The 19,131-nt window shown below is 45.0% G+C and overlaps 1 protein-coding gene across 2 annotated transcripts in view; it reads right to left on the bottom strand.

Annotated features, from left to right (window-relative positions):
• DOCK1 (dedicator of cytokinesis 1) overlaps positions 1–19,131 on the bottom strand; it is a 550,965-nt gene that overhangs the window by 101,966 nt on the left and 429,868 nt on the right. For both annotated transcript variants that reach the window (XM_054503625.2, XM_054503626.2), the window contains exons 30-31: positions 13,105–13,183; positions 8,565–8,665 (exon numbers count right to left, since the gene is read on the bottom strand). In XM_054503625.2, the coding sequence (XP_054359600.1) occupies positions 8,565–8,665; positions 13,105–13,183 (180 nt within the window). The remainder of the gene's footprint in view (positions 1–8,564; positions 8,666–13,104; positions 13,184–19,131) is intronic.

Below are 19,131 nucleotides of genomic sequence, written 5' to 3'. Positions count from 1 at the left end.
TCCCCACCCCTCTCCGATGCTCCCCACCCCTCCCCGCTCCTCCCCCTCCCTTCCCAATGCTCCCCACCCCTCCCCACCTCCCTGCACAGCGCCTCTCCCTTGGGTGGTGAAGGAGGCTGAGGGGTGAGGGATTTCCATTCTCAGATAGACTTTACTGTCCTGTAGGTGGAAGATGACAGTTGCTGGCAGTATTTGAGAACTGGGGGATTAGCAAGGATACAAGAGCCCACCCCTCAGGAGAGTCGGGCCTGCGGCATCAAGGTGCTAAAGATGCGGTTTTAATTGTCAAATAGGACAAGGGCGCTGTAGCCTGGAGCGGCGGCAGTGAGGAAGAGTGGGAAGCTGTGAAGGGGAAGGGCCAGCTGGAGGTCCCTGGCAGTCAGAGGGATCTTTTCCTTGGTTTTAATAAGAAGGCAGCTTTGATGAATGTATACATGCCCCAGAGTAATCCCCAAATAAAGTCACAGCTGTCACCAGACCTCCAGAGGGCTTCCCAAGCCATTTCTTCGTTCTTCCCACTGAGGAGGAAAAAAGGGTAATTGAGAGCGTAGGGCTAATAAAGCTTATTGCCTGGAAGCAGAACCCCAGGCTGGTGGCAGCCCTGGGGACCATAACTAAGTTCCTCTCTAGCAATAAACAGCCGAGGGGACTGCACTAGTCATAGAAGACAGAAGCAAAAGGACATGGCCATCCTCACCAGGAAGGAGAGTAGACAATCCAAGTCCTCATACTCCCACACCCACAGCATGCACCCCCAGGACAGGGACTTTCCATGCCCCCATAGCACGACACAGCGTCGCATCTTTCAAAGTGTTTCCTTTCACTTGATTTTGGAATAAGACTATGAGCTGAGCAAGCTGACATTTCTGTGCCCATTTTCTCAATAAGAGAGCTGAGATTCACAGTGGGGAACACACATGCCTGACTCCACCGAGCCAGGATGGCCTAGAGCTGGGGTCACCGTGCTCTGCCTGGAGCTTCTCACCTGAGCCCACCCACGGTGTGAGTGAGCAGGAGAACCTATGCTTAGGAGGCACACTTCCTACCACCCAGGGAGATCTGGGATCCCACATCCACGCTGTAACCTGGACATAAAATCGTGTGAATTTGGTCCCTGTGGCCTAAACTTAGCACCTGGTTTCTTGCACCTTCACTCCAAGAAACATACCCCCGAGCGATAGCTCAGGCTTGGGGATAAGGCCAGCCTGAGCCTGAAACTAAGCACACCGGGCAATTTACCTGATCACTCTGACCCTCAGTCTCCTCACCTGTAGTGCTGGGAGAATGGTGCATGGTGCTCAATCCTAGGCTTTTGTGCACAACAAGAGAGTGATGATGTCCCTGTCTATCTGGCAAGCACTGGAGCCACGCTAGGTCCTTTCTTTAAAATCTCAGGCTGGACACAATATTCCCTTCATGGTTGCAATGGTCATTTAGATCGATTCATTTAGGGAACATTTACTGAGCACTTGGGCCAGACACAAAGCTAATGTGGAAATATGAATATTCATATTGGAATATTAATATTACTATGATATGGAGAACAGACAAGACTCACAAACCACAGTGGGCTATGAGCGTGGTAGGAGAGATGAACATTAATAATCACACAAGATAAACATGTATAGATACATAGAGGAATTGTTTTTGCGAAAGCCAGGATCATGGCTTTATGGGGAAAGCATGGGAACTGTGAGAAAATGTAACAGTGGGCTCAGCTTGGCTCTGGCAGGAGTTCTCTAGGACAGTAATATTTGCTCTGAGATTTGAAGAAGGAGAGATGAAATCTGGACGAAGAGGGTAGGGAAGAGCATTCTGGGCAGGAGGACCAGCAGGAGGACCAGCAGGCGCCAAGGCTCCGTGGCAGGGAGGGAGGAGGTGAGTGCCTGGTGGGTGGGGCTACAGAACACAGAGCTGGCTCCTTCTGTTTAAGAGACCAGGGGGTGAGGGGGATGCACTGTGAGCAGAGGCTGCAGGAGGCACGTTTTTTTTTTAAAGCACCACCCGCCCCCGCCACTTTTTTTTAAGTTTCATAAACTTTTCTGACATAAAAAATGCATTTATTAACCAGCACATTATTAATATACATGTATGTGTATAAAGTTTTATGAAATGATGCTTAACCTTACTGCCTGCAATGAATGCTGATATTTTTTCCTAGATTCTATTTCACTGGAAAAAGAAAAAAAAAAGTCTATTGGTCATTGACTAGTGTGGGTTGGACTGTGTCCCTTTTAAAGCTATGTTGAAGTCCTAAACCCTGGTATCCATGACTGTGACCTTATTTGGAAATAGAGTCTTTGCAGATGTACTCAAGGTAAGATGAAGTCATACTGGAGTAGGGTGGCCTCTAGATCCAGTGACCTGTGTCCCTATAAGGAGAGGGAGACTGAGAGACACAGACACACAGGAAGACACAAGGAAGAAGGCCACAAGAAGATGGAGCAGGGATTGGAGTGACACAGCCACAAGCTACGGAATGCCAAAGACCGGGGCAGCCACCGGAAGCCAAGAGAGGGGCGGGGAATAGCTTCTCCCTCAGAACCTCCAGAAGGAACCAACCCTGCCCACACCTTGATTTGGGACTTCTGGCCTCCGTAACTGTGAGACAATCAATTCAAGCCACCCGGTTTGTATTCACTGTTACAGCAGACCAGCCTAGGAAACGGATATGATGGCCCTTTAAGTGAATATTCTGACCCAATCAAAGGTTGAGACCTGCAGTTCGAAAAATGCTTTCCTAAGGAAAGAGAATAGAATGTGAAGGCCTAAGACCAAGGTGTGTGGACCTCCCCCGCTACCCGCCACTTGATGCTGGGGTGCAGGGGTAGAAATCTGACAAGAGACAGCAGACACCAAAAAGCTTGGAGAAAAGCTCAGGAGAGTCCTGAGAGCGAAGAAAAGCATGTTCTGAGATGGAGGGAAAGAAGAAACATGTTGAGGATGTGGGGAGAGCATCTAGGGGGCTGAACACCCTCCATCTGCTTGGGGGCAGCCAGGACCTGGCTGAGGCTCTGGGGGAATGCAGTGCCCGGAACCAGCAACGGAGTGGGTGGGAGGTGGGGAAAGGAGACAAGGAAAGGGCTGAGATGGACCTAAAAGAAGCTGGAGGGAGCTGATGGCTGGGGTGAGGCATTTTTAACTTCATGGGAAAGACTGGTGGGTTCCTAAAGAGGTGAGAGGGAGTGGGACCTCAAATGGGAGCCAATGAGTAGGAGTAAACCTTGCCAGACACAGGTCTGATGTGACAGTGCCTACCTACCTGAGGCAGGACACAACACCACCGGTGCGTGTGGGACACAGTGAGCTTTTCTGACTTGAAGCTGGCACAGGTCACCGCTTGTTAAGTCTAACTCCCTGAGTCTCCTTCTAATAAGTGAATTTAATTTTGAATACTTTCAGTCTCTTGAAAAAAATTAGCACAGACACAAATTAAATTGATCATGTCTCCTGTTATAATCAGGAATATACAATTGGAGCTTCTGATTAGGTCACGCTGCAAAATGCCATGCGTGGCACGTTTATTTCCTGTTAGTTTCCTTAAAGGTAGTATCTAGAGTTTGATGTAATCTTCTGGAGAAGATTCTGCAGAACCCAGTGTTTGGTCAGATGGGGATATTTTGGTCCAATTGTGAAACCTATCCTCTTAGAACACTGCAGACTTCTATAGTTACAAAAAAACAAAAACAAAAACAACCCCCCCCACCCCAAAACTGAAAACAGCCTAGGGACCAGGTGGGGAGGTCTTTGTGGATGGTCTCTCTGCACTGAACTGGACTTTGCCATCAAACTTAACCTCTTGTGCTGAAATTTTAAGTGAGTATTTTATGCTTAGATATGTGGGAGGCCCAGATCCTGAACCCTGTTGCTCTTCTGGTCCTGAACACAGAAGCTCCTTTGCAGTCATTCGACACACTGCCCCACACCAGGATGCATGTGTCTTACATACCAAAATTGTCAAGCTGGCTGCTAATCAAAAGTCATCCCTTTTACATTTTAGACATATTTCCTGCGCCCCAATAATGTAAAAAGGGCTAGGGGGCTGGGATGGGAGGAAGAGCTGCCGGTCAGGCTTAGAATTCTGTTGACATCTCTGTCCTTCCTTGGGAGTCACTAGCACCAAGGATGTCTGAAGGTTGAGCCAGTTAAATTTTCATATTATGGACTTGATTCCTAGGGGTTATTTGTTTTGTGGTACACTGGCCAATCTCATACTCAATTTGGGTCTGACATAATCAGTTCTCTGCGTGGTATGGCCCATTCTTTTATTTACTCCCATGTACTTTGGGGAATGTCTTTAGAATGAAAATCCTAATTCTCTCCCCAACCTCAGTCATTAGGAGGATGGAGCAGGCAGGTTTCCTGATGCTGGAATTTCTATTGTTTTGAGCCACAAAGCTGTGGACCAAGCAGAGGTGAGGAGCTGCAAGGGCTTAGCAAGGGGGAAGGTACAGGTAGGCTGAGGGGTTGGGGATGCTCCCTCAGATGCCTTAGGTTGGATTCACAAGCCCTAGAGTAAGAGACAGGCCCCAGATGGAGGCAGTGCTGAGCCCACTAAGTGGGTGTGTCATGGCTCCACCTTTATACCACATGCCTTTCCCCCTAGAAACAGACAGGTGCATGCATAATGCTCCGCGGGGCTCCAAGTCAGCGCCCATCATTTGCCCAGAGTGTGAGGTTGACTCCCAGACCACGAGCCCCCACACCCTGCCCCAAGCTCCAAGCCGCCCAGGTCCTGCTGCTCCCTTACACTTCAACAACCCAGATCATGTCTCTGTTCATATGTAGATGGCGCCATGCCCTTTGGCACTTGATGTCCTGTGGCAAACCTCTCAGCTGCCTTCGCCACCCAGCCGGGAAGCCCAAGCTGCCAGGAGGCCTCTGTCTCCCACAGCTGAGACCCACAGGCCGTCTCCGGGCTGCCAAGGCCCTCCGTCACCACTCCATGCGTGCCCCACTCCACTCATTATTTTTGCTTCTCCATTTACCCCATTAGACCATGACCTTCTTCATCATGAGGTCTGTGTCTTTGTCCCCAGCACCAGGACCATGGCCCGACTGAGCACAGAGTGGGCACTGAATCCCTTTTACCCAGACAATTTTAAACAAATCACATTTCTAGGCACTGTATGTGCCTGGGAAAATTTAAGCACTGGGGTAGGACATCTTCACATATTTCTTATGCAGGTTTTGCCATTTAGAAATAAAATTTGCAAATGGACTATGAAGGGCTGAAGGCTTATCAAGTGGCACGAAGACTACAACACATAGGGCTGACCCTCCACACGTGTGTGCCGCGCGGCCTGAAGGTCAAGGCAGCCTTATCTCAGGCTCTGGGGGCTTTGTCCTGGATCTCCTGTCACCTTCACAAGCGGAGCAGAACTCATGCCCCTGGAGAGGCCCCTCAGACAGCACAAAGCCCTGAGGCTATCCTGCCAGGGTCTTGCAAAGACAACTTCTGAACTGCCTGGGGACTTTCCTGGGGGAAATCCAGAGTCTCCTGTTGCTATCATCGCGACAAAGAGAATACGAAAGCCCTAGGCAGAGGCCCTGCGTGGCTCCTGAGGGGGCGACACTGGCTGGCTGTGTTTAATTTTCCGTGGCTTTGAAGCTTCTGAATCCACGCCACTATGTGGGAAGCAAACGTTTTCTTTAGTAGCCAAGGCCCTTCGAGGTTAATGTTTTTTTTTTTCTTTTCCTTTTGGTTTTTGAGACAGAGGGTCTCACTCCGTCAGCCAGGCTGGAGCGCAGTGGTGTGATCATGGCTTACTGCAGCCCCGACCCCCTGGGCTCAAGAGATCCTCCCACTTCAGCCTCCAGAGTAACTGGCACCACAGGTGCGCGCCACCACACCTGGCTAATTTTTGTATTTTTTGTGGAGAAGGGGGTGTTGTCATGTTGTCCAGGCTGGTCTCAAACTCCCGGACTCAAGCTATCCTCCCATTTTGGCCTTCCAAAGTGCTGGGATTACAGGTATGAGCCACCGCCCCACTGTTAATGCATGTCTTGATGTTGCCTTAGGCTCTTAACACTCACACCAACAGAAGGAAGGGCCCAGCACAGATCTGCCCTGCTGGGGCTTGTGGGGTGCTCAGCCCCACCACTAAGAAGATGCCAGCTCTTTTGGGGCAGATTTCCAGTTTAAATTCACCTCTCTTCTCCCGCAGGCATCTCCAAGGCTAGGAGCTGGGGGGCTGGGCTCAGGTCCCAGCTTCACCCCACAGCGGGCGCTGGGCACGTGGGCAGGCGGCTCCACCTGCTGTGGCCAAGCCGTCCTTTTGCTGGACGGGACAACAAGGGGCGTGTGCTGAAGGAGGTGTGTCCGCACCTGGTGGATTCACAGTGCATTGAAGTGCATTGTGCCGCACTGCGCTTTGTGTGTGCTGGTCACCACCGTCTGCACTACAATTCCCAGCACAAAGGCAAATCAACAAGAACAGCAACAATTGCAAAGCACCATCCCTCCCTTCTCCGGGTCCTGAGGGAGCACGCATTCCACAAAGCAGGAGCCCGCGCCCCTGCCCCTGCTGAGCCAGTCTCCAGAAGATGCAGCCTGGAGAAGTCTGTCTCTCGATGCTGCAAGCCAGGACGAGCGACAGACACCTGCGCAGGCCCCGAGGTGGTGGGCTGCAGTTGCTGCGTGCCGCTCTGGTAGTCACAGGCGAGCACCCACTCTGCCTACACCATTCTCAGTGCTTGGCTCAGCAAATGCATTTCTCGTTTCTGAACAACGATCACTGGTTACATAGATGGCTGTCACACAGGAATCACCCAGCTGAGGAAGCCTGAAGGAAAGATGACCAGGTGAAAGGTGATCTTTACTTAGATAGGTGCAGACCAAAAGCTCGAAGGTTCTAAAAGCAGCCCAGGTGAAAATGGTGGGCCCTGAATCACCTAGATTAGAATGCTGCTTTGCCACATTCTAGGTGTGGGACTGGCCAAGTGGCTTGGTCACTGCGTGTGACCTTCCTTATCTGGAAACTAGGGCAGATACGAGGGCCTAAGGAATGGTTTTGCTTTTTAATGATTATATTAGAAAAATGCACATGAAATGCCTAGAAAGTCACCGACATAAAGTACAGGCTGAGTAAATGATTTGCTGAAATACACTCATGCTTTGTTTAATGACAGGGATATGTTCTGAGAAACATGTCACTGAGTGATTTTGTTGTTGTGTGAACATTGTAGAGTGAACTTACACAAACCGAGATACTACAGTCTACTACACACCTCGGCCATACGGTATAGCCTGTTACTAGTCTACAAACCTGTACATGTTTGTAATGTACCATGTGACTACAATAAATACCACAGGCAAATGTAACACAATGGTGAGTATTTGTGTATCTAAACAAAGAAAAGTTACAGTAAAAATACAGCATGTAGTCTGTGGTTATGCAGTGTGTGACTATAATTCCTTCTTTCTTTTCTTTTTTTTTGAAAGGGGGTCTCGCCATGTTGCCCAGGCTGGAGAGCATGGCAATTCACAGGTATGATCATGGTGTACTACAGGCTTGACCTCCTGGGCTCAAGTGATCTTCCTGCCTCAGCCTCCCAAGTAGCTGCTATTACCACTACTGGCTGAACACCAGAGCCCAGCTCATGACTATAATTCTTACTCTCCAGAGATGATGTGCTTTGGATTTGCCTTGAAAGTGAGATACAGACTCACAGGATATAAGAGCAGCTGCCACCTTCTGAAACTCTTTCTGGAATCTCTAACCTCAGCTAGCAGCACGGAGTTGGCCAAGCCTTAGAACAGTCGAGATATTGCAGAGGTATTTATAAAATGACAAACAGGGACTGATGACTCGGCAACATCAAAGCAATTTCAGAACTCTTCTCAAAAGGACTTATGAAAGGAACACCGACAGCAGTGAGAAATTAGTGAAACGGAGGCAGAAAGAGACGAAGCAAGACCCTCCGGGTGTCCAAACATGAGAAGGAAACCCATGCAACAATGGTGCTTCTTGATACTGAATCATGAGCGGTGCCTGATGCAAACTGGGGTTACAGAGCTGGAGGAGCCAGTAAGGATCTCGGCCTTCATGGAGCTTTGGAGAGGTTTATTTACAATGATACAAGGTGCCACTTCAGTCCATTCAAAGCTCCTGCCCAGAAGAAGACAGGGGTTATCTGCTGCCAAGAAGGAATCACCGATAGCTCTAACTCCCCAGTAAATTGTTCAACAATCCCAACAGACCCAAGAGCTTTCATCAGAAGCTCCTTTCAAGTTGAAGAATTAAGCAATAAAGTAAACCACATGCGAAATGACATTGGAATAGTGCACAGCAAAAGAAATTATCTCCAGAAGCTGAAATTCTGCGTTGCACTAATAGTCTTGGATTACACTGACCTGGAACCTTCCAGGATGAGTCCTGCAATTTTAGACCCTGATTCATGGGTTAGAAAAGGCAATACCTGATTTGTGATTTAAAACTACCCTTTCATTACACCGTGATTACATCTCAATTTGTACCAAGTTGGCTTAGAAACGACATGAAAATTATGCTATTAGAGTTGGAGGCTCCTGCCTGCAGTTTCAAAGCTGGATGAGAACTTACTTGTTAAGGATTTTGGCTCTCTTGGCACTTGAAAAATTCTCCAGTTGCAGGGACTCTTGAGTAAGGAAAGCAACAGCCAGGTGAAAGTAGTTGTTCCACAGCTGAAAACCGAAAAGGAGGAGATGCTAAGTTGTTGAACAGCTTGATATAGGATCTCAACAATGCTCTCAGACATTTACCATTTGCTCAGCACACACTTCTGAAAAGTTAAAAAAAAAGCCCACACTCACTCTATACATGTTGCTAACCAGCCACCCACGGTGTAGTTCAGGTCTGAGTGTGTGGGCTCGGAGATTACGGTGCAGAAATTCAAATCTTGGCTCTACCATTTACTCAGACTCTAACCTCTCTCTGCCTCAGTTTCCTCATGGATAAAATGTGAATTTCAAGAGTATCTATCTTATAGGAGTGCTCAGAAGATCAAAGAAGTAAATATATGCACAGAATTTAAGGCAGTACAGAGCATGTGTAAGCACTTCATCAATGTTAGCTCTTTTTTTTTTGAGATGGAGTCTCCCTCTGTTGCCCAGGCTGGAATGCAGTGGCATGATCTCGGCTCACTGCAACCTCTGCCTCCTGGGTTCAAGCAATTCTCCTGCCTCAGCCTCCTGAGTAGCTGGAACTACAGGTGTGCACCACCATGCCTGGATAATTTTTGTATTTTTAGTAGAGATGGGGTTTCACCATGTTGGCCAGGCTGGTCTTGAACTCCTGACCTCAGGTGATCCACCTCCCTCAGCCTCCCAAAGTGCTGGGATTACAAGTGTGAGCCACCATGCCTGGCCAATGTTAGCTTTTGTTAATGTAATTATGAAGCTCCTCACTTAAGAATAGTATAGATTTCCATAATTTAGGACTCTTTACCCCCAAATCATACATACACTAGACAAGGAAAACAAATGTAAAAAGATCAAACATTTCTTGTTTCAATAAACCCATATTTCAAGGGTTTATGGACTACATATATGTGGTTTAAAAGACAATGGCCTTTAGAAGAAGAAAGTTGTGGGTCTCAGTTTTCTCATTTACAAACCAGGGATAATATTTATTATATCAAAGGAGATAGCTGCAAAGAGTTCTATGAAAATAAAGTGTGAACGTTATATTGACTCTATTTTTAATTACCTGAGAAGTAAGGGGAAATTTAAGAGCATTTGCAGGATTTGAGAAAAGTCTGTTGAGCTTGCATTTATCCAACACTTCCCATGAACAGCACACTTTATATAGTAATAACACCAGCTCATTTGATTACCACAGAATAACCAAGTAGGTGTTGTTATCCCCATTGCAGAGCTGAGATTTAGAGACCAGCCCAAAGCTACAGGTAACACATGAAGCACAATGGGGGTCTGAGCCTGGCACCCCCAACCTCAGAGTCCACAATAGGGCTCTCTTTTTTTAGCCCCCTTTATAAAGAAAAGGGAACACCAGTCAACAAAATACAAGTCGTTCCTTTTGTTTTTGGGACTGACACCTCCCACCCATTTCAGCCTAGCCACAGCACCGGCAGGAATCACTGGCTGCAGCCACCTGTATTCTGAGAATCATGGTCAGGGGCTCAGCCAGAATAGGACCCATGCCTGCAAGGACCCAGAATAGATCTTAATTTCTACCTGCTCCTTTTAGCAACAACAACAACAGCAGCAGCAACAACAACAGCAACAGCAACAGCAACAACAACAAAACACAAATGCTTCTTTTTAAATGACAGCTTCACCAACTCCTAATTCTTTCTGTTCCTATGTGGGACCAGGACTGCCTATGAGCCAGAACACTCATGGTAGTGATGGTGGTGTTTAAATTAAGATCTGTTCTGGGTACACGCAGACATGGGTCCCATTCTAGATGGGCCCCTGACTGTGACTCTCAGAATGCAGCCGACAGCAGGCAGCGATTCCTCCTAAACCCTCCTCAAACAACAATAAATATGTGTGTCACACCTGCCAAGGGGCGAAGCTCTATGTGGGCCCTGAAGCACGTGGCTTGTAAGGTGTGTGGGCTCACGGTGAGAGTCCAAGGGGTCATCCTCATGAAACAGGACGAAAGCCAGGGAGAACCAACATGTTGAGAAACAGGCTCCCCCACCAGAGCAGCCACAACTAAAACACACGGGAATCTACCCAGCAAGTCATGTGTGAGACCTGACCTAGAAAAAACCAGAACAATGGCAAAACAAATACTTAAATAGTCTAGTATGAGATGGGGAAAAAAAATTCTGCAAAGTATTCCCTCAAATACCATAAACTTACTCCAAATTTATTTATCAATTCAATGGGATTCCAGCTAAAATCCAAGCAGTATGCTTTTAAAAGAGAAACTCAGCTATCTGATTTTAAACTCCAAATGAAACAGGAAATGCACAAAAATGGCCAAGATAATTCTGCAGTAGAAAACGAGTGGAAAAGTAGCGACTCGGCTAGCTGGGTACAAAGGTATAAGGATTAAGCCTCTATGATAATAACACAGAAAATGGAATTTATACACACATACATTTATAATTATGTTAATTGTAGCATTTCAAATCATTGGGGAAAGAGTCATCTATTCATGAAATGACGTGGGAAAAAGTGAAGTTAGATCCTTACCCCTATACTAACTACAGAAATCCCAAATGGATGAAACACCTGAAAGGTAAAACAAAAACAAAAACACAAAACCACAAAGGTATTAGCAGATCCTAACTAACACAAAATAGTAAAATTTAGAAGTATATAATATTAAGGCAAGGAGAGATTTGCCAAGTAAAACATGAAACCAGATAGCTGTAAAAGAAATAACAGATTTCACTACAGAAAAATGAAATATTTCTATATGATAAGCCTAAACCCATGCCTAGCCTATATCAAGAATTCCAACTTATAAAAAAGAAAGACAGCCAAATACAAATGTGAGGAGAAGAAACGATCAGAGAATTCACAGCAGAAACCCACATGGCCACTAAGTATTCTTAGCCTAAATAATCATCAGAAAAATGCCAATAAAAACAAAAATCAATCATTTTAAAGAAATCAGTGTTGAAGAAGATTCTAGATAGAAAGTGGCTGCTCTCAAACAAGGTTGGTGGGATGGCAAATTGCTAAAATCATGTTAGGAAGGAAATTGATCATTTTCCATTAAACTTGAAATGTCATATCATTTGGCCTAGAGATCAACCCTTTCCATAGCAATGGGGGTACTAAGAGGCACATGTATCACAGCCCTCACGGTAGCACAGCCTGTGATTGTAAACACCTGGAAACAGCCTCTAGGTTATCAGTGCAGAAATGGCTGAATAAATGTTGGTACATTCATATCGTGGAATATGACAGGGCTGAAAAACACAGAATATGATCCAGTTCATGTTAAAGGCCAAAAGAAAACACACACAGGCCCATATAAATGCTGAAAGCATGACAAAGAATTCAGAACAATGAGTTAAAAGTTATCCCTGCAGAGGGGCAGTGAGAGGCAGCAAAGGGTTAGGAAGGAATGTTTCCTATTTTACCTGCTAAACTGATATTCAGCACATATATATTGTATAAAGAGAAAGCATGTTATTATGACATATGAAAACAGGCATTCAGCAGAGAAAATGATAAAAAATTTTATAAACAAGTAACATGTTTAGATATACGGCACCTGATAATATTATTATCTAATTATATCCTATAATGCCAATACAATAAACATTTAGAATTAAAAAATTATAAAAATAAGGGCAATGCAAATGAAAGAGCATTGGGGAAACTTATTATTTGCTATGGGGTAACTTATTTTGGGGTTGGATCACCCAATGGGTGAACAAAAATCCTTTGGGTTCCTTTTGAGAGAGTGAACCATCTTGCCCAGGAAATAAACATGCCGTTTGTATCTGCATGCTTTTCAAAAATTTGTATACTTTACTAAAATAAACTAAGTAATAATAATGACAGATAAAATCATTACTAGCAGAAACACATCCAGAGTACAATGGAAGTGAGAGGCAAAATCAATCCTTACAGCATGCATGCGCGCACACACACACACACAAACACACACACTCTCTCACACTGCATTCACCAAAGGAGCATTTCTGATGGACCATGGGGTCTGGGGGGCAGGGTCTCTGGCCTGGTAAAAGCCACTGCTAGTAGCACAAGGCCCAGAGAGGATATGGGGGGAACACAGAGTTATAAAAGCAAACTGAGCTCGAGGTGCAGACCTGTGTCTCCTCCTCTGCTGATCCTCCCTCCACAGTAAGATGGGCTGAGACAATCTTGGCAGATACACACACTGGGACTTGGTGGCCTCCCTGCTTGGAGAGTCCCTCCTTGTCACTCTGATTCAATAGCTTCTCTCTGAAACAACTCTATCTCTTTCCTTGCTAAATTAAGCAAATACTCCAAAGGCATAATTTTCACTCCTCAGGTTCCAATAGTATATACTACAAATTCCATTTCTGCATCTTGGATGGGAGACCAATTAAGTTCAAGGATTAGAAATACTGTAAGATACTGGCTCGGACCAGCAATTTGTTTTAACATGATTTCTCAACAAAGGTCGTGTCTACCTCTTCTCTTACCTGTAGCTCAAAGTTGGCTTGATCCAGAAATTTTTTGTTCAGCATATCTGCATACTGATTAATTGCTCGCAGGAAGACTCTGAAAGATCAAGAGAAAATTACATAATTACACACTTACGCTCTGGCACTTCGGTAGGTTTGGCATTTCAATTAGATACAATCCCAGACTGTCTGGAATGTGAACTCTCCAAGTCTTGCGCAAAGCTGTGAGGGTTTGCCAATGAAAACATCATGGAATTATATGCAGATGTTCTCCAAATTAATCAAGGAAATTAGCACATGCAGGATGAAAGAAACAGACCAAAATAACAGCTTCTGAAAGTAACATTTGAAAAGTATGACTTAAAAAAAAATCTAATTTAAAAAAAGAAAAAAAAAGGTGCAAATTAAATCTTTTTCTCAAGTTGCCATGTCTTAATGTTCTATGATTCCATTGATCTTTGCTTAGCTGGCGTTTTCAAGTTACCCATTTGAAAGCACTCTTCGCAAGGAGCTATCAGGCTTGGAAGAGGTTGCTGCAGTATCTCTAGGCTTGGAAGCATGGCTTACGACTCCAGTATCATTGGCCTACTTTCCACATGCTAATTTTGACCACTATTTTACTAGAGAAAAAGTTAAAAGCTTTAGTAGACATGAAAGTGATTTGACAAGAATTTTCTCAGAACTTTTAATTTCTTGATTCATTGATAATGTATAATTTTAACACTATAATACCATGACTTTATATACTTTTTATAATGAAATATACAATTTGGGCAATCACACATGACTCTAGAATACCATCTCTCACATGCTTGTTCATTCAACAGATTTGTTTTATAACCCTTGAAAGTGTTTACAATACTAAAGCTCGTCCACTACTTTTTAAATGGCCCTTTTCCTTTTGCACAAAGGCAGGATGTAAGAAGAATTAGTATTAGGTCACAGATAATAAACTTAATTCCACTTTCTCTATTTAGACAGCAGGGAGCAGCCAGAGTAGAAGGGAAATGTAGGTTACTTACCAGTAACTGCTGTCCTCTGACAGCGTTATCTCTTTAGCTAAGCGTGCCTGGAGAAGCTCCCCACGCCCTGGCCATGTCACAGCCGCTAAAAGGCAGTGAGCCAGGGAGAAGAAGAAATTCACCACCTGGGGTTTTAAGGAGGTCTCCATCACCACCTGCCACCACCACCTCCCGCCCATCACCCGCTGTCACTGCAGATTCTCTCACGCTCACACTGCGTGCCGCTCTGAGAAAGGGATTCGCAGACATTATTTCATCAAGAAACCGATCAGCTAGCTCTGGGACCAAAACAGCTGTGACAAAGGGCCTGTGACAGAGTTTGCAATTTTGGTCACTAAAGAAAACTGCAGGCGGAATTATTTGACTTCTTTCCTGGGGACATTAAAATATAACCAGAAAGGAGGAATTAGTGTTTCTAAGTGACTATTAATGGAGGGACGCGAGCATTGCTGCCTTGTCCATTAACCAAGAACACAGGCTGGGCAGCAACATTCCTCAGCTGCAGGGTTGCCAGATTTTGCAAATATACGATGCCTGGTTAAATTTGAATAATAGCTCTTATTGCTGAATTCTGTAATTGATTAGAAAAAAAAAAAAAAGCTGAATACAGGACATTTAGTGCATCCTGACAAATTAATACAGGATCCAGGACAAAAGTTGCAAAATTCAGGGCATGCTTTGTATATACGGGATGCCTGGCAACTCTAATCAGCCCCCCAGTCTTGGGCTAGGGTCTGTCCTGTTACCTTCAGCCCCCAGAAGTACAAGGTATGAGCTAGAGAGATGGTCTAAGTAACCCACCTGACCCTTGGTAACTGTGTTGAGAGAGCCTCTGAGGATGTACATGCAGCAACCCCAGGGTTCACAGAAGAGCTCCCAAGTGTCAGTGGAATACACCTTCTTGTCATTACAGGGTGGGCTGTGCCATGATGCATAAGGACACAGGGCTTCTGAACACTAACACAATTTTTTTTCCCCCTTAATTTTTTCCTTCAGGTTTAGAACTCTGCTATTCGCAGAGTACCCTAGGGTCCTTATGAGCTTTAAGAAGACACTCTTTCCAGCCCTCTATGACAATAATGACCAGTTTACTAAAACACACATTATTATTATAGGGTAATTATTGTGCCTCAAGATAGCACCCAAACAGTTGCAATATGCTGCTTCGAATTAAGCTCTGGGACAACTGCAGCTAGTTAAATAAAGATAGTTCTCAAAATGACTTTTAAAAAATATCGGCCGGGCGCGGTGGCTCATGCCTGTAATCCCAGCACTTTGGGAGGCCAAGGTGGGTGGATCACGAGGTCAGGAGATCGAGACCATCCTGGCTAACACAGTGAAACTCCGTCTCTACTAAAAATACAAAAAATTAGCCGGGCGTGGTGGCGGGTGCCTGTAGTCCCAGACACTAGGGAGGCTGAGGCAGGAGAATGGTGTGAACCCGGGAGGCGGAGCTTGCAGTGAGCCAGGAGTGCGCCACTGCACTCCAGCCTGGGCGACAGAGCGAGACTCGTCTCAAAAAAAAAAAAAAAAAAAAAGTCATGCTAAAATAATTTGAAGGCTGAACAAAAACTTTTTAAGAAACTGATGACTGAGAAAGTGCAGGGCTGAGAGGTAGATTCTGTAATTCAGATTCCCTATAAATTTTTTAAAATGCCGGGACAAAAACAACATGGAAATTCAAGTAGCATGAGGAAAATTGAAGGAAAGATCAAATAAAACCATAATCAGTGCAGTAAACAAAGATCAGATGATGCTTGGGCTCAATGCATCAAGGGCTGCATCACTTGCACAGAAACTTCCAGGACATGCATAAATGATATCCTACAGCCCACATCTGATGGGACGGAAACACAGCTACGCCCCGGGCCAATCACTCAACGAGGCAAGGAGAAACATAACCAGAGACTAACTTTTAGGCAAGAAAATCTATTAGTTGGCCGAGTGTGGTGTGGGAGGCTGAGGCAGGCAGATCACCTGAGGTCAGGAGTTCAAGACCAGCCTGGCCAACATGGTGAAACCCCATCTGTACTAAAAAAAAAAAAATTACAGGCTGGGCATGGTGGCTCACATCTGTAATCCCAGCACTCTGGGAGGCCAAGGCAGGCGGATCACAAGGTCAGGAGATCGAGACCATCCTGGCTAACATGGTGAAACCCCATCTCTACTAAAAAATACAAAAAAATTAGCAGGGCATGGTGGTGGGAGCCCGTAGTCCCAGCTACTCGGGAGGCTGAGGCAGGAGAATGGCATGAACCTGGGAGATGGAGCTTGCAATGAGCCGAGATTGCGCCACTGCACTCCAGCTTGGGCGACAGAGCGAGACTCCATCTCAAAGAAAAAAAAAAAAAATTAGCTGGGCGTGGTGGTGTGCACCTGTAATCCCAGCTACTCAGGAGGCTGAGGCAGGAGAATCACTGGAACCCGGGAGGCAGAGGCTGCAGTGAGCTGAGACTGCTCCACTGCACTCCAGCCTGGGTGACAGAGCAAGACTCCATCTCAAAAAAAAAAAAAAAAAAAAAAAAAAAACTATTAGTTACTGTAATTCATAAGTTATTTCTAATAAATGTGAAAGTAGGGAAAATAAATAAGAAAATCATATTAGAAGCTTTTACATACCAATCCGCTTTCTGTTACAGAGGAATATGAGAAGGATCGCAAGCTAAGCCAAGTGTTTGGATGGCAGGAGCCTTGCCAAACTAAATGAAGGGCTCCACACAGTGCAGGATCATAGTCCTTTGTCCAGCAGGCAATTCTAGGGCGTGTGGGGTAGGAATGTGCCTGACTCTGCATCCTGACGACTCTATCTGTGCTGGACACTGCTGGAGTTGGGTTTAGGTAAGAGAAGCCCTCCAGATTGTGAGTAAAGCATAGGTATCTCGAAGGCAGTGGCCACATCTGCTTGTTCACCCAAGTGTCCTCAGTGCCGAGTCAGCATTTGGTACACAGTATATGCTCACTAGGTAACTGACACAGGAATGAATGAATAAGTAGATGGAAGAGTAAGTGAACGAATGAATGGATGACGGAGCTGGCTCAGAAGGTCAGGCTCTGGCCCAAATGAGAGGCCTCAGGGAGGCTAGAGTATTTGGTTGCCTCTGGCTCTCCCTGAGTCCTTGCAGAAAACCGTGTAGGTTTTCTGCGGTGGGATTCAGCTCTCTTCAGGTTCTTCTTATGCAAACTTCTCATTAGGGATTCCACCAGAAATGCCAGAAACTCAGGGGGAAGGGATCAACCACCTTGTGAACCACACAAATTAGGTCTTATTCTGAGCCAGGAGAATTAATTAATTAATTTCTTAAAAAAAAAAAAAAAACAAATGCTGTGAGAATTAAATGCTTTCAGGAACGCTGTCCTAAAAATGGTCAAAATCTATGGAAGGATTATTTGTAATCTAAATTCAGGAGATAAAACCAAACATAAATAATCCAGAAAGAATCACAGGCAAATTATGTCAACCTAAAAAGATTCAAAAAGCCATAAGGTCTAGAAGCCTGTGAATTTTATTTTTAATGGCTCAGTGGAGAGAAATGTTATCTCTTCTTGGTAATTGATTCCTGTCTCCAGGAAGTCAGAAGCATCATCTTTATCAAACCTGTCATAACATTATCCACTTAAAAAAATGTGAGACCAATAGGAAAGGGAGATGGGGTCACTCCTAAGCCAATGCAATTAAAGCAACAACAAACCAGTAAGCTTTCCTGACTTCTTTCTCTGCTATCCCGGACATTTAACCCCATTAGAAACAAAAACTACTAATTCTTGACAGCGTCATATATGAGTTTAATTGTAGCCTACACATACACACATTTGTACAATTAAAATCTTAATTCAAGTGTATCTATCTATCGATGGCTTCATGTCCATTTAAACATGGAGCTACCTGACCTTCAGAAAGTTGTTCAACACCACCAAGACATGAGAAGCATGTGAGGGAACAGACATGTTAATTCGTTTGATTTAATCATTCCACAATGAATGCAGGTATCATAACATCGACTGCATACCATACACGTACACAATTATTATTTGTCAATTTAAAATAGAATTTTAAAAATGTTAAAACAAAAAAAATGTTGCTCAAGTTTTTGAGATCCTCATCTTCTCCACTGACAAATGAAAGCACTCAACCACAAGTGCCTCTAAGCTCCCTGGAACTTTGAACCTACAGGTTTTGTTTTTTTATTTTTGAGATTAAAGGTAAGGAAGAGGCATCACCATATGATACAAAGTTATTTGAACACTGATATGATCTCCACTGACACCTTACAAAATGTAAAGTCGCATTTGGTAAAAGAGAAAGACAAGCCCTGTGCATTCTGCAGTTCTGCGCGTCTTTGGGAGACAGGCTGGTGTGGCCGGCGAGGCTCTGCCTGCAGGAGGCACCTGACAAGGTCCAAGCCTCTCCGCAGCATGAAGGTTCTGGAGGAGGTCCCACCAGCCTTGCTTTTGTTCTTGAACAAAAAGGGCGGGTAGATGCAGTGAGTGGGCTCCCGAGGGAGATCATCCCCCAAAGCTGCCTATTTGGAAAGCCATGTGCCAGTAATAAAAGTAGCATAGTCCTAAATAATTATATGTTAATTGAGCTGAGGGGAACTTAGCAAGTGAAAAGTAATCAGGAACCAATTTAACTATTCCAGGCTCCTGGCACAATTATAGGCCCTTGATTATGACAGAGCCTCAGGCCCTTCTAGCACCCCTGTTACCCAGTGTTTGCTGCCAATAAAACAGGAAGATGAGGGGCCTCATTACTACAGAGGGAGAATGTGGAGGAAGGCATGGAACTTCCAGCAGCTCACACAGCCCCATTTCCCACATTGTGAAGCTGTGGGGGTATTTAAATTCCTTCCCTAAACTTACTTTAAGTTACATAATTAGCTTGTACACTTCAATATGAGGGCATTTAAATCCCTTCGGCATGAAGACAGGCTGCTTTGGGGGTGGAGACGATGTATCTTTTAACACAATGTTTTACCCAAAATGGGTGGGAAAAAAGGAAACAAGTTAAAAGTGACACATTCCT

The sequence above is a fragment of the Pongo pygmaeus genome, chromosome 8, assembly GCF_028885625.2.
Source record: "Pongo pygmaeus isolate AG05252 chromosome 8, NHGRI_mPonPyg2-v2.0_pri, whole genome shotgun sequence".
NCBI classification, from domain to species: domain Eukaryota; kingdom Metazoa; phylum Chordata; class Mammalia; order Primates; family Hominidae; genus Pongo; species Pongo pygmaeus.
This window is presented reverse-complemented; position numbering and strand designations above follow the sequence as displayed.